The sequence below is a fragment of the Martes martes genome (genome assembly GCF_963455335.1).
Source record: "Martes martes genome assembly, chromosome: 4".
NCBI classification, from domain to species: domain Eukaryota; kingdom Metazoa; phylum Chordata; class Mammalia; order Carnivora; family Mustelidae; genus Martes; species Martes martes.
Genome location: NC_137891.1, coordinates 22,452,089 through 22,466,929, shown reverse-complemented (window position 1 = coordinate 22,466,929; position 14,841 = coordinate 22,452,089). Strand labels below are relative to the sequence as shown.

At 36.4% G+C, this 14,841-nt stretch overlaps 1 protein-coding gene across 1 annotated transcript in view; it reads right to left on the bottom strand.

Annotated features, from left to right (window-relative positions):
- The window catches only part of EIF3H (eukaryotic translation initiation factor 3 subunit H), a 101,273-nt gene extending 87,052 nt beyond the window's left edge, over positions 1-14,221 (bottom strand). The window contains exon 1 of the mRNA XM_080801343.1: positions 14,056-14,221. Within this exon, the coding sequence (XP_080657469.1) occupies positions 14,056-14,187 (132 nt within the window). The 5' untranslated portion in view covers positions 14,188-14,221. The remainder of the gene's footprint in view (positions 1-14,055) is intronic.
- Positions 14,222-14,841: the final 620 nt, after the last annotated feature.

Here is a 14,841-nt window from a genome sequence, read left to right as displayed (position 1 = left end):
TGAGTCAGGAAAGTGGAAACTGACACCTTTCCAAAAACTTAGAACCTTGTGAAAAGTGTTGGTGGAAAGGTAGAAAACAGTAATTGCAGCATCTTTTAGTTAAATACAAACTTATTACATGACCCAAATTCCTATTCCTAGGAATTCAGGAGAAATGAAAATATACCCACACAAATATATGTCCACAATTGCTCATAACAGCATTATTCATAGCAGCTAAAAACTGAAAGCAACCCAAAGGCCACCAAACATAGATAAACAAATTGTAGTATGTCCATTCTATCTACTATTTATTACTCAGCAATAAAAAGGAACAAAATACCAGTACAACAGAGGGGAATTTCAAAAACGTTAATACTAACGAAAAGGAATCAAACAAAATACTGTATAGTATATGATTTCACTTATATGGAATTTTAGAAAAGGCAAAACAAAACTCCTAAGTCGCTGCCTGGGGCCTAGGTAAGGGGGATGATTCTGTCTGCAGATCAGCATACTCTATAGGGTGAAGCAACTACATACACTTTGATGTGGTGGCAACTATACAGTTGTTTACAACTACATAAGATCATCATACGATGTATTTAAAATAGGTGGATTTTCTTCTGTATAAATAATACCTTAATTTTAAAAACCTATACACATTTTCGAAAATCAGCAGAAACAATTCATATATATAAACCCACAACTAATTTTTCTCAATTCAGAGTTCAAAGATCTCCTAAAATGCTTTATAATAACTCACATTTATAATAAAACTAGGCAATCAAGAATAAATTAAACTGTACTGTTTTAGGAGCCAGAAGAGTATAACATTTAGAATTTTGCCATTATTTTAAAATATTTTGGAATTTAATGGGATTAACTAGGTATTTTACTGATAATTTCTATATAATTAAAGGCATTTTCCTGGAAGAAAGGTCTGTGGCATTTGTCAGTCTCAAAGAGCCACAACACACAAAGTGTTACAGTTTTAAAACTTAATAGTAATAAAAATTTATTACATACGTGCAGGTATGCTTTTATGTTTACACGAACAAGAATGGTATGGAAGGACATATCTTTTATGAATCTTTGTTATTATTTAGTTATAATAAGCATGTATTTTTTTTAAATTCAAAAAATATCAAACATTAAGAAAAAGTCAAAAGATTTTAAAATCCAGCAATTACAACAATTTACCACATCAAGTTTCACCAAAAAAACCACACTAATTTCTTTTTGACAACATTAATGAGTTGACAAAATGATGGGATGTATCTTGATTTTAGCATGTTCTTTTAGGTATGTTAAAAAAGGTGTGGTGAATAAGTGGCTTTGAAAAGAGGAGAAAATGAAAAAATACAACTATAAGCCTGAGCACCTGCTGACTTTAAATTCTAATCTCTTGTTGATATGGTTACTCTTCACCTCTATTCACAGATGTCACTGCATTCACATATACAAATGACTGGACAATATTCATATGTACACACCATCAAGGTCAAAGAGGTAACTTCTGGATATACAGACTGGTTTTCAACAAGCAGAGAGATCTGTTTAAGAGAAGCCTAACACAAGCCAATTATAAATCAGCAAAAACATCAATTCAAACTTTGAGCAAACTAACAGCAATAAATCTTCACCAAGAAAAGCAGCAGGTTTCCCACTGTCCCTGTAGTAGACATAAAAAGGATCTGTTGAAAGAAAGCCCAGTTAAAATTAGGGACATAAGTAGTTTTAAACTGCTGGAAATACACCATCATTTTTAACCTTCCTGTATAAAGCCAAATTCACAGGGAATGTTCAGAGGTTGCAACCAGTACTGTGCACCTAGAGTAAGAAAACACTAAATCCACTTGTTCATCTTTTTTAAACAGCTCATAGATAAAAAGAAATATTGAAAGTATTTAAACGTTTTACCACTAAAGCCAATAATAAAAATGTAAATCTAGTGGTACTTAATAATCACAGTAGTATTTTATATACGGTTCTATTAAATATTATTAGACTCTGGTTACAGGAAGATGCCATTAGCTAAAAGAGGCATGCAAATAGTTTGTAACAGGGCTTCTCAGACTATCCGCAGTGAAGAACTCATTTTCTTCCAGTCCCTCACAGACCAATATTACAGTAAAAAAATAACTTACAAGAAAAGTGTCTTTTTTAAAAAAGAGAAAATACAAGCCCAGGGATCACGCTCTTGGCTATCACAGCAATATCATACTGCTATTAAAGTTTCTAAACACTCAGTCACAATCCTGTGCTTATCTCATACAGATAGTGAACAGTTCACAAACCATACCCATACTTAGGTAGCACTGGTTTACAGAAGCTGTAACATTAAGCAGGTAGACCATTCTTTCCTAAGTCCAAAAGTTGAACATTCATACTTTATAATCAAACACATCTTAATTTACATTACTGATATGAATTCTTTCAAAATATGACAATATTTCAATAGATGTGAACTCCAAATTGTGTGCCTACAGTTCCTCTACCACCCTATGCTGCTTCTACAGGAGAGGACAGGCATACTCCACAGATGGGGTCAAACCCCTATTCTCTTAGCTCTGACTCCAATCTGAACATTCTATTTTTAAGAGAGGTAAAAAACTTATTTCAGCAACAGGACCCCACTTTATTTTTTTTTTTAAGATTTTATTTATTTATTTGACAGACGGAGATCACAAGTAGGCAGAGAAGCAAGCAGAGAGAGGAGGAAGCAGGGTCCCCGCTGAGCAGAGAGCCCAGTGCAGGGCTGGATCCCAGAACCCTGGGATCATGACCTGAGCTGAAGGCAGAGGCTTTAACCCACTGAGCCACCCAGGCGTCCCAACAGGACCCCACTTTAAATCACAAGCTCTGTAAAACAGAGATAAGAAAGTGAATTATTTATCCAGTGAATGAGCCCAGCTGAAGCACCAACATTCAAATGTTGATTTGCTGTCTTCCATTTGTTGTACATAGTAACTCTAGAACTAACCTTTATTTCTTTGTGAAAAAAATAATGTTCAAGTGAGAAAGAAAGCTTTAGTATGAAAGCTTAAAAATTAATTCTGACTGTACACACAAATATGAACCTCTGGTCTGTACAAACAGGAAAATCATATGGCATAGTCGAGAAGCTGGAGCACTGGAATCCAAAATAAAGTTTGCCAGTTCTGTGGCCTTACACAAGGTGTCTTAACTATCCTAGCCTCACCCATCTCCTTGGAGATTAAGTCAGTCAGTGCCTATCTCACAACACTGTCACAAGGATTAAAAAATAATCCACCCAAAGTATCTAGAACATAGTGCCTAGTAAATTCTCAGTAACACATCAGGCTATTATAATAAACATTTCACCTAATCCATTTGCTCATCCATCCACCTATCCAACAAATATTTAGAGAGTGACTAGAATATGCCACCTATCTTCATGGCACTGACACTTGCCTTCCCAGAATGTTCAGTTTATTCCTCAGAGATTTTTTCTGTCAAGTAAGATGTAAGTATAACTTATGAAAAATCAACCACCTGACACCAAACTTCCAGTTTTGTTAAGACTTATCAGTCATGTTGATCTAGAGCTATCTCTTATGACAACCAATACCACAAATTTCAAAACAAGATTTTTAAAATCTGCATCAAAAAGTCAAGGTTCAGAGTAAACGGTCTTTATTCAAAACAGTGGTGTATACGCGTGTTTATGTATGCAGGTTCTCTTAAAAAACATCATTATCCTGCTAAAGATAAAGATTAGATCCACTTCAACAGTGTCTTAAAAGTCTGCTGGCCATTTGGAGAAGAGGTCAGGCAGGATGCATGACTCCTAGGCTGGCTTCATTCCAGTTCTGTAGATTCTGGGAGGTAAGGTCCACAGCCTGAATTTCTCACATCAATCACTGTCAAAGAACAGCTATTACCATAGAAGAATTTTAGTCTCAAAGAAACTGTAATGCCACAGAATCTCCCCTTAGCATATTCTGTAAAGTCAATAACTAGACTTTCATTTAATTCTGGCTTCTTTCACTGACTGATCTGTGAACTTGGCAGTTTTCTTATTTGGTTAAGCCTAGACGATTTTTTTCTAACACTGAACAAAGAAGGTAGTTACTGCCAAAATGTAAATTCAAAAAGCAGAAAGCAGCATTAGTCTTAAATTTAACACATTTTATGGCTCAAGTGGGATAGAGGTTCCATTTCATAACTGGCTGAGTCAAATAATAAATAGGATTTAAATCACTGCTGTTCAGTTTTGATGTGAAAGAAATTTAAGTAACTCCAATAGCAAAAAAGAAAAAAAAAAAGATATTTTGCTCCTGACACATATGGGATTAGTTGCAATGCTCCAAAACACTTAATCAATATCACCTCTATAATATTTCAGTTGAAAGAGCATACTTTATTATTATTCTCTTGGATCTAATGCTCATCAATGGTCCAAAATTATAAAGTTACATCAACTAATAATTGTTGGGAAATGGAGGAAAAGGGCAAAGTCTCAAGAAATTCAAGCAATTCTCCTCATAAAAATTAGTCATGAGATAGTTCAACGATGGTTCAATGATGTCATCAAATATACAAATGTATAATCAGAATTAAATGTTAAGCGATGAGGATGTTTTATTCTTAACATTAAGTTTTTACTTTACCAACTCAATATACATAACCGATCTGCAAATTTTCCCACATACAGCTGGAAAGTAATTTTTCCAAAGTAAAATGAGTGATAAAAAAAAAAAAAACTCTGCTGAGACAAAATTAATTTCCTCTCTCTTACAAAACAAACCAAAAAATTTCAAAACTGTTATGAGCTATCTAATCCTAATATGTTTAAAGTCTATCATATTGAGAAGCATGGACTACTGCTTAATTAGAAAGCCTTTAGGTGATTTGGGGGCACTTCAATTATAGTCTGTTTCTGCTTCCTTCACAGGAGACAGTGCTTGCTAAAACAAGTCCAGAAGGAAACATTAAAAAGAGTAACTGTGACTGCCTCTGGAAAGAGGGTGGTTAAAGACAGGGATGAAAAGTGAGAGCTTTTCACTATATACTCTTTTTTGCTTTTTGATTTATGTACCTTGGGTACCCAAATGGCTGTTTAATTAAATAGGGTTATTATATTAAAAAGACTTCAGTTTTTAAAAAGCACACCACAGTAATACCAGAGGAGGGTGATTATTCACCTTCTTTCTCAAGAGGTCTCTCAGAATCGAACTGAAGTGTATGCATTTCCACACAAAATGTGAAACAGGGGTTTTCTTCTATTCGAAGGAAAATATTTTGGTCTTAATTGTTTTAAAGGCTATCCTTAAACCAAACTTGAAAACAGTTACCTATAAGCCTCTATTTGGAGGCTAAAAACAGAAGGTAAAGATCTTCAGTCAGGTTATCAAGTTTGATTTGATTTTGTATAATAGGGATTTTCCAAAGGGTTTCTGTATTCTAGGACTACAGCTGTCCTTTAAAATAACTATTTACTCAGCAGCATTGTGTGTGATGGCCAAATACAAAACAGAATCTGTAAGTCCAGCCACATGAGACTTCTGCAATAATTCAGAAAGGAGAGTGAGAAATGAATAGTGCAGACAACACAATTATAGACTCACAAAATATGTAAGTGACCCTAAGAGAATCCAAGGGAAACCCTACAAAACAATCAAAGATGATACCAGAAGCCTGGGTGACTTGGGCAGATATGGTATCACTAACAAAGGAGAAGAAATACTGTACTGACTTGAATCATTGCAACAAGTATGTTAGCATACTAACAGACACCGTTAATTTTAAAAATAAAGACTAAGATTTTTAAAGATCATTACTGTTTTGGCAATGGTGCCAAGAAGCAGCACTCTAATATTCTGTACCCGGGAAAATAAACTATTATACAACTATTCTGGAGAGCAATTTGGCAACATGCTTAAAAGCATGCATAACCTTTAAGCCATTAACTTCAACTATAGGTATTTATTAAAGCACAGGAAAAACACTAGAAAAGTAAACCCCCAAATTTTAATGGTGCTATCCTACCCACCCTCATGTTATGAGTTTATAAATGAAGTTATTTTCTTTCTGGTTGGTGTGTGTGTGAGAGAGAGAGTAAGTGAGAGAGAGAGAGAGCATGCACGCGCACGCATGCGTGCTCAATTTCTCCAAACTTCCCTTACAATGAATACATACGGTTTTTGTTTTTAAAAAATTGTATTTTAGCACATTACTGTTGTCCCATATGAAACTAGCTGGGGACAGGGATGAAGGTATAGAAGATACTAAGAAAACAACATTCATTATTAATCATCAGGATACAATGAATATTTGTGGTGTTTAAGTACTATTTGGAGTAAAACAAAAGCCTTAAAATATTATGCCAAAATACAGCTGACGAATTCAGACTCAAAGAGTAAAAAAGTTCTATATTTTGACTAAGTTAATACTGAGTTACCACTCTTTTGCTGAATCAATTTTTTCTCCTCTATTTTTGGGCTTGGTGCCAACATTAGCAAAAATACAGGATACCGCTCTTGCATATACTACTGTCCACTTCAGCTCTTTCACTTTTAAAAAAACAAGAACAGTTTGTCACCATATAGATGGAGATGTACACTACACTGTACTTTTTGCTTTTAAATCTAATCTTTACAAGATATAACCATTTTATAGAATGATCTTCTACAAACAGTTTATGGGAAAAAATAAAGTTATTTTCTCTTTAGGTATATTTTCTCATTCATTGCCAAAGGAAATAATATCCAAGTACCATAATTTCAGTATTTTACAAAAGAAAAATTATGAACTAATCTCCAAGATAAAAGCAAATGCAACCAAGCTTTCGTGTAAGTGCTGAAATCAGAAGCTTTCATCTAAGGAACTACGGTAGACATGGTAAAGTACAAGTGAGAGTATTTGACCACAAAATAAGACCTGGCAAAGACCCCAAACAAAGGCTAATGCTTTGTAAAAGCTTGTTTCCCCAGTATCAAAGCTAGGACTGACCTAAAAGTCCAGAAAAATGCTAGGAAGACTTAAGATCCCTGGTGTTGCTCAGCAAAACTCTGGAAAACTCAGATATTAAGCTGAAGATCAGAATGTATAATACACAGGAGCTAGTTGAACCCAAGGGTGACAAGAAAAGAAACCAGTAAATACTGTGCATATCAGTACTGTGCATACCCTTTAATATCAAAATAGGCATGTGAAGAGTACATGTGCCATTTCATCTGGGCCAGATAAGCTACAACTAAAATTAAAATTTTTCATTATCTTCCATTTACTTGGTAAAGCATGGAGTTTGGAATCCCACTGTAACTATTAAAATCAATACCAACTACTAAATCTGTTACTATAATAATTAAACATCAATAAAAATAATGTATATTAAACTTCTATTCATTACAGCAGGAAGGGCATGCATTATCCTCATATTAAAGAAGAAATTAAGGCCCAGAGATGCTAACTGACTTATTAAATCATCTCTCCCATGAGAAATACCACATATGCTATGCTCCTTAAGTTATCCCAAGATAGCTATAAGAAACAACATTAATACAGTTCGTCATCACTGATGTATATGCCATAAACACGGGAAGCACAATCAGAAAGCTTTCTCAAAAAGGCAATAGATTTCAACAAGACCTCTGACCTTAAGGAAAAGGAACAAAGTCCAGGATGTCTCCAGGATTATATGAATCTTAAAAGCATCCTGAGAAGTCAGACAGACAGATTTGCCTACCCTAAGGCAAGTAAACTGACTTACTTAAGAATACCTACCAGTACTCCTCAATTCTCTTTAGCTTACCTCCTATTTTCTTCAATGTTGATTCCCCAATATCTTGTATCTGTGCAACCCACTGGCTAAAAGTTGTCCTTTTCCAAATGAAAATATTTGCTAAATTGATTTCTATTAGCTATAAATCTTCTTCTCAAATATGACAGATTGTTAAATATAAAGATTCTGACATATTTGCTTACTTGTACATTTTAAAGTTTTAAGTCTATAAGAGACCTAAGTTTTGGAAAATACACTTTCTGATGCATGAGCAAGAAACACTGGATTAATGCTTTTGTGAACACTACTTCTATTTCCCTCATCCTGACATTCATCAAATCACATAATCTATAATGTATATGAGCTTCCTCGTTTGTAAAATGGGGATAATAATGGTTCCCTAATCAGAGCTGTTATATAGCTTCAGTGCTATAATACATATAAAGTATTTTGAATAGTACCTGGCACATAGTAAGAGCTAACATCTATTGAGTCCTTACAATGTATGAAGCAGTTATAGTAACAGAAAGCAAAATGAATCAAAGACAGCAATTTGTGATTTGAGTCCGAACTCTAGAATAAATTCACTTTATGCCCCTGAAAAGCCACTCAGCTTCTAGAAGTGACTGAATCATACATATAATCCAGCTAATACTGGTTCTATCAGCTCCTGGAGTTCCTAGGATATAATAACATATGTCAAATGTTTTTATCTACTATAAAAAACTACTACTTACAGTTAGTAACAACTTACTTGCCAAAACAAAAATATAACTAAGTGGTCAAAATTGAGACTGCATACTCAATTTAATCCTCATTCAGAGTGTACTTAGCCTCATGTTAAAAATTAGCCTTGTGTTGGGGCGCCTGGGTGGCTCAGTGGGTTAAAGCCTCTGCCTTCGGCTCAGGTCATGATCTCAGGGTCCTGGGATCGAGCCCCGCATCGGGTTCTCTGCTCAGCGGGGAGCCTGCTTCCTCCTCTCTCTCTGCCTACCTCTCTGCCTACTTGTGATCTTTCCTCTGTCAAATAAATAAATAAAATTATTTAAAAAAAATTGGCCTTGTGTTAAGAATAATGCTAACAAGATTGCTTATCTGGTTTACCATCCATAGCAAATGAGGGGCTGGAAATAAAAGGGATAAAAGACATATAAGTTTAACAACAAAACAGCAGGAAAAAAAGACAGGCAACTAGAAAGGCAAATTACTCAAGGTACCTCAAAGACAGGTGACATTATAGAAATAAACAGATGTAAACACCCAAAGAGATTCTCCAGGACTACTGTCCAATATTGGCAACAGATTGTGTTCTTAAAGATAATATTAAGTCTTCAAAACATGGCTAAATCTGTGTTCAATATTCTCCAACTAAACAGGCAGTAATTTACATAACACACTTCAGAAAGATTTACAATTAAAATGGCTAAAATGTAAAAATTTTGCTTGAAAGAATTTCCAGTTATCTGACTGAAACACTCACACATGTGAAGCAACTTACTCTCTACTGAAGTCAGAAAGCTGAAAGAAGGAACCAAGAGCCACATAATTTTTTTGTTGTTTAAACAATAAAAGGCCAAACTCTATTCTACTTGAGACTTGGATTTTAGATGAGGGCTTCCATTCCATAAGCTACTACACAGTCTCTAGAACTTCGTGTACTATCACACACACACACACCCACACACACACACACACACACACAATACACAGTGATATATGTCATAGCGTAGTATAAGCCCTTCACAAATTTGAATTATTCCTTTCAGTTCTCGAAGCACTTCCACCAGTATTTTCTCATCAGCTCTGAATAATCATGAGGTAAGGCAGATAACATCTACCCTTAGAGCTGTTGTGAGAATCAGACATAATCTAACCAAACTTTCCTTCCCAGGGTCTTGTAAGCAGCAGGTGCTCAATTAACGTTAGTGATTTTTCTTATAGATAAGACGCAGATGCTTAAAAAAAAAAAAAAGGAAAAAATATGAGCGAATTTATAAATCTCACTGGTCTCCCAGCCTCACTTCTTGTGTTTCTCACCAACACACCATTTCTACAAAGCATTTACTGACCCAGTTTCCTCATGATTCATTTTCAAGAAAATTCCTTGTACCCAGAATTGTATTAATTCATTCACAGTATCTGAGGGCTTTCTATGTGTCAGTCACTGTTAGTACATCAGTGAACAAACCTGACACTGGTCCTGCTCTCAGAAAGTTGATATTTTAGTGTGAGAAGACAAGCAACAAATAAGTAAGAGAATTTCAACAGTAACAAGGGTCCAACTGCGTGACAAAAGGATCAATGAGCAATTGGAAAGTACTTGTGAGGTAACACGTGAATCACACCTAAATAACAAAGTATATGGAACTCTGACTTTTTCACTTATTAATAACATACTCTACCTTAAATCCAATAAAGGAGGAAAGAGGTAGCTAACAATTGTAAACTATAAGATAACTTTTTACATAAGGGGAAAAACAAAATTTAAAAGGAAATAAATTCAATGGTAATCAATTTTAAGCACTGGAACTATGAAAGATACAAGTATTTTACAATTTGGGGCACTTGGGTAGCACAGTGGGTTAAGCTTCCAACTCTTGGTTTTGGCTCAGGTCGTGGTCTCTGGGTAGAGATCAAGCCTTGTGTCTGGCTCAAGTCTCAGCGCTCCCCCACAGTCTGTCCTTCTTCCTCCCCCTTGGGGCCCTCCCCCACGTTTGCTTGCACACATGCACACACACTTTCTCTAAAATAAATAAATAAAATCTTGTTAAAAAATTTTACTATTTTGTCTTCAAATTATCATCTCAGTGAGAAAAGAAAAATAAACAATAAACCATTAATGAACAGTCTATGATCATGTGCCAAGATGAGCGATACAAGCTGTCATCATTAGAAGTTCAGACAAAGGAAGAAATCAATGTGGACCAGAACTATGCTTCTCAAATATTAATATGCTATAAATCACCTGATACAGGAGATCAAGACAGGGGCCTAAGATTCTGAGATACTGAATTTCTAACAAGGTACCAAATGAGGCTAATTCCACTTGTCTCGCTGATCCATGGTAAGATTCAAACTGATTTGGGGGAATGACATGGGTTTTACATGAAAAGTTCAACAGGAAAGATTAGTTTGCTCTTTTCTAGGAACAATGAGATCACCTGAGTGCAATGAAGAGCCACTCCTCCATTCCAAGAGGACAGATACACTGAGCACTGACTCCACACAGGAGTAAAAATCTCACTGGCAAGTCTAATGGAAGAGACAATTAAAAGATTCTTGGGAGATACCATTTCACACAGGAAAACAAGCCATCTAATTGTCCATTAATGATCAGATGAGGACAATTATGTCATATTCATACAATGAGATGCTCTATAGTAATGAAAAGGAATGAATTATAGCTACAGTCTAGAATGGTCTAATCTCAAAAACAATGTGAGATATGCATATATGACTCAAGACACAGGAGAACATGTACTATGATTTAATTCATATTTCATTCATACTATTAATACAAACAGGCAAAACAAAGCAAATTATTTAGAAATATTCTGTACGGTCAAACTATAAAGAAAACCCAATCCATGAACTAAAGCTCACAATAGTGATTAAAGGGTGGGGATTAGGGATAGGAGGAAAGGATGAAATAGGGGAAGAGGTTTCAAAGATATTCACAATGTTCTATTTCTCACGCTGAATGGCAGGTAACTCGTTTATTTTGTGATTACTTAAATTATGTATCATAGATATCATTTTGCATGTGTGATACATTTTGATATTTTGTATAGTTCTTTGCGAATGCTATCAATGATTTTTCTAAGACCTAAATCAGGGAATTATTGGTGATGGAGATTCTAACAACAGTGAGTTGAATAAAGAATGGAAAACCACAAATACAGATAATTCTTTAACCGTTGACTTTAAGAGGAAAAAAAGTGGAAACTAAGAATGGAACACAGAGCTGTTAAGTGAAAGAGAGAACTAAACATCATAATATGGTAAAGTCCTGACAATGTTCACATGTTAAGCGGAAGGTGATATTAAAGATACAAAAGATTTGGTGAAGCAGAACCAAAGGTAGGAAAGGAAAGGTTCGACACAAGAAGAAAAACAGGTCTTGACCACTTGACCACAGGCCAGGAACAAATGTGATTAAACATCAGACTAACCAAATAGTCCTCTGTTGCTGGAACGTATACTTTCCATGAGGCTTGGAAATAGCAGGAAATTAAAATCTTGGTAGGCCTTGAATTCATTGCAACATCACTGTAAACATTTCAGGAAGGAACTTAAAAAGGTCTAAATTTTCACAATAAGTAAAATGTTTTAATTGAAGAATGAATAATAAACTGAACAGGACTAAGAGAACAAGTTAAGATATCATTAGAACAATCTATAAAAGATATCAGGACATGAACTAGGAGCAGTGCAAAAATGAGGGGCACCTGGATGGATCAGTCATTAAGGGTCCAACTCTTGATTTCGGCTCAGGTCATTATCTCCGGGTCGTGGGATCAAGCCCCACGGCTGGCTTACACTCAGTGGGGAGTCTCCTTCTCTCCCTCTCCTCCGGCCCTCCTCCACACCCTGCTCACATTCCCCCAAAATAATTAAATAAATCTTTAAAAAAATAAAACAAAATGTTTTATTCATTCATTTATTGCATATTTATTCTATATATTTATATTCTACACTTATTCTATATATCAGTTAAAAGGTTCTGCATTGGAAACATAACACGTGAAAAAACACAGTCTCTTGTCTGCCATCAGTAGCTTACATTCTGGAAGTCAAACAAGAAAACAAACAAGACAGTTACAGTCAGTGGAAAATGCTATGAAACAGAGTGGTATGATGGAGGATGATGGGGAGGGAGCTACATTAAACAGGGCTGGTAGGCAAAGCTTTTCTTAACATGGAGCATTTAAGCCAGGGACCTAAAGAATCCAAAGAAGCCACCAAGTAGGAAAAATACTTGAGTATGTCAAGAAGAGAAAACAACTAAAATACCTGTGAATGGAGCCTAGAATGAAGTAGGAGGTGAGTCTGGAGAAAGAGACAAGAGTCCCAGAACCTTAAGAAGATGATAAGAAGTCTGTATTTTATTCCAAGTGGATATGGTTGATCGCACACAGATAGATGAGAGGCAGATGAATATGATATATTTCGGAGGTGGAACCAACAGGATTTGCTGAGGGGGGAAATGTAGGTTACTGCCTAGGTTTCCTAACTTGTTCGAATGGTTAGATGGTAGGTCCATTTACTAAGACAGGAGAGCCTAAGGTAAGACCAAGAATGGGGAGAGAGGAAGAAGGGGAGATGGCAATAATTTATTTTGGTCAAGTTAAATTTGAGATGCCTATAAGATATCCAAACAGCGATGTCAGGAAAGCAGGAGTATTTAAGAGTGGCATGCAAAAACCAAGTCTGGCAAGAAATAAAAATCTAAAGGTTATCAGAATAGAAATAATATTTAAAGCCATAAGAAAGGAACTTAAGGAGGATCTACTACCATAACTTTTTGTAACACAAATAATAACACTGAAGCAATTAAGATTAAATGGTAATTTACTATGTCTCAAACACTGTTCTAGTTATTGACACATATGCAGCCAATTTCAATCCTCAAAACAACTAAAATAAGTATAAAGAGATTAACTTAACTAATGTCATTCAGCTAATTTTAGAGATAGGACTCAAACCCAAGCAGTCTGGCTCCAGGAGTGTGCTTTTACCTACTCTTGTTATACCACGTAAAGCAGAGACCTAATAGAAGGATGCCTAAACCCAAATCTCGAGGCACTCCAACATTCACAGAGAGAGGAAAAGGAGAAGCCAATATAAGAGATGTTTATTCCCACTACCTAGTTTCAGATAAAGGCTGAACCAGCAGGCTCGGAAGTGGCTACAAAGTAAATCTCCACTTGGGAAGTTACGGATGTCAGGTCCCAGCTAAGAAGCAATGAAGTTTACCTACCTTCCAAAAGCCCTAGGCTCGCAGATCCTTCTCGACATCTCCTTCAGCTATCTGTCCTCCTAAAGAGTCTTTCTCCAAATCCAGACATCTCAAAACAAGACCCCAAGAATCTGTCACACACCCCTAGCCTCTGTTCCCTGTCTCAGCCCTCAACTCCCCTAACAAGTGGCAGAGAAAGCTGCTGCGTCTCCCAGCAAAAAGTGAAGATGAAAGAGAAAGATTTTAGGAGAAAACCTTGTCCTACTCTCACCCGGCCCAGGGGGAGGCTGCCAAGCAGCGCGTCTGGCGGGACTGAACTAAGGACTGAGCTCCCCACGTGGGCCTGGGGAAACGGAACCCCACTCACCAAGCCATCTATCTGCACTTGCTTCACAGCCGAATCTCCGGACCCGCCTTTGCCTTTGCCTTTCCCCGCCGGGCCGGTGGTGGAGCTGGAAGAAGTGGCAGCAGAGCCGGTGCCTTCCTTGCGGGACGCCATCTTTTCAGCTAGACAGGAAAAAAGAGAAACGTGAATGACCGGAAGCGGAAGTACGGGCTTTACGTGACGTCATGCACAGTCCAAGGGGCGGAGCTGGGAGGAAAAGCCGGAGTGGTGCTCCGCCCCGCATCTCCTTTCCAGCCTCGCCTTCTTCGCGGAGGTAATCCTTTGCGCATGTGCGTTTTGCGTTCGCGGCTCCTTTCTCACCAAAAGGTTTGAGACAAAATTAGACTATTTAGAATATTTTCCACGATATGTTTAGTCAATCGCCATTAGTCAGTTGACCATAGCAACATTATAGCTCTTGTTTATTGTAGCTTCTCACCTAAAAATGAGTTCACTTTTTTTTTTTTTTTTTGATCAATCCCCATTCCCAATCTTATAATCTACGAAGAGCTGTACAACTCCTATCACACATACTCGGAAACTGAGACGTGATTTGTCCAACGTCATCCTGTTAATTAGCGGTGAGCTAGTATTGCAGTTTGTTTTAGGTAATTTTAGGTAGCAGTCTCTAACCACTTAGATTATACAGAAATTAATTAGAACATAGGAACTTTAATCAGAACAACGAAAATTAATAGTCCTTTGCTGGTATTGGTTTCATGCAGGATTTACATGAGGAAAGTGCTAAAGAAGCTATTTTATGTACAG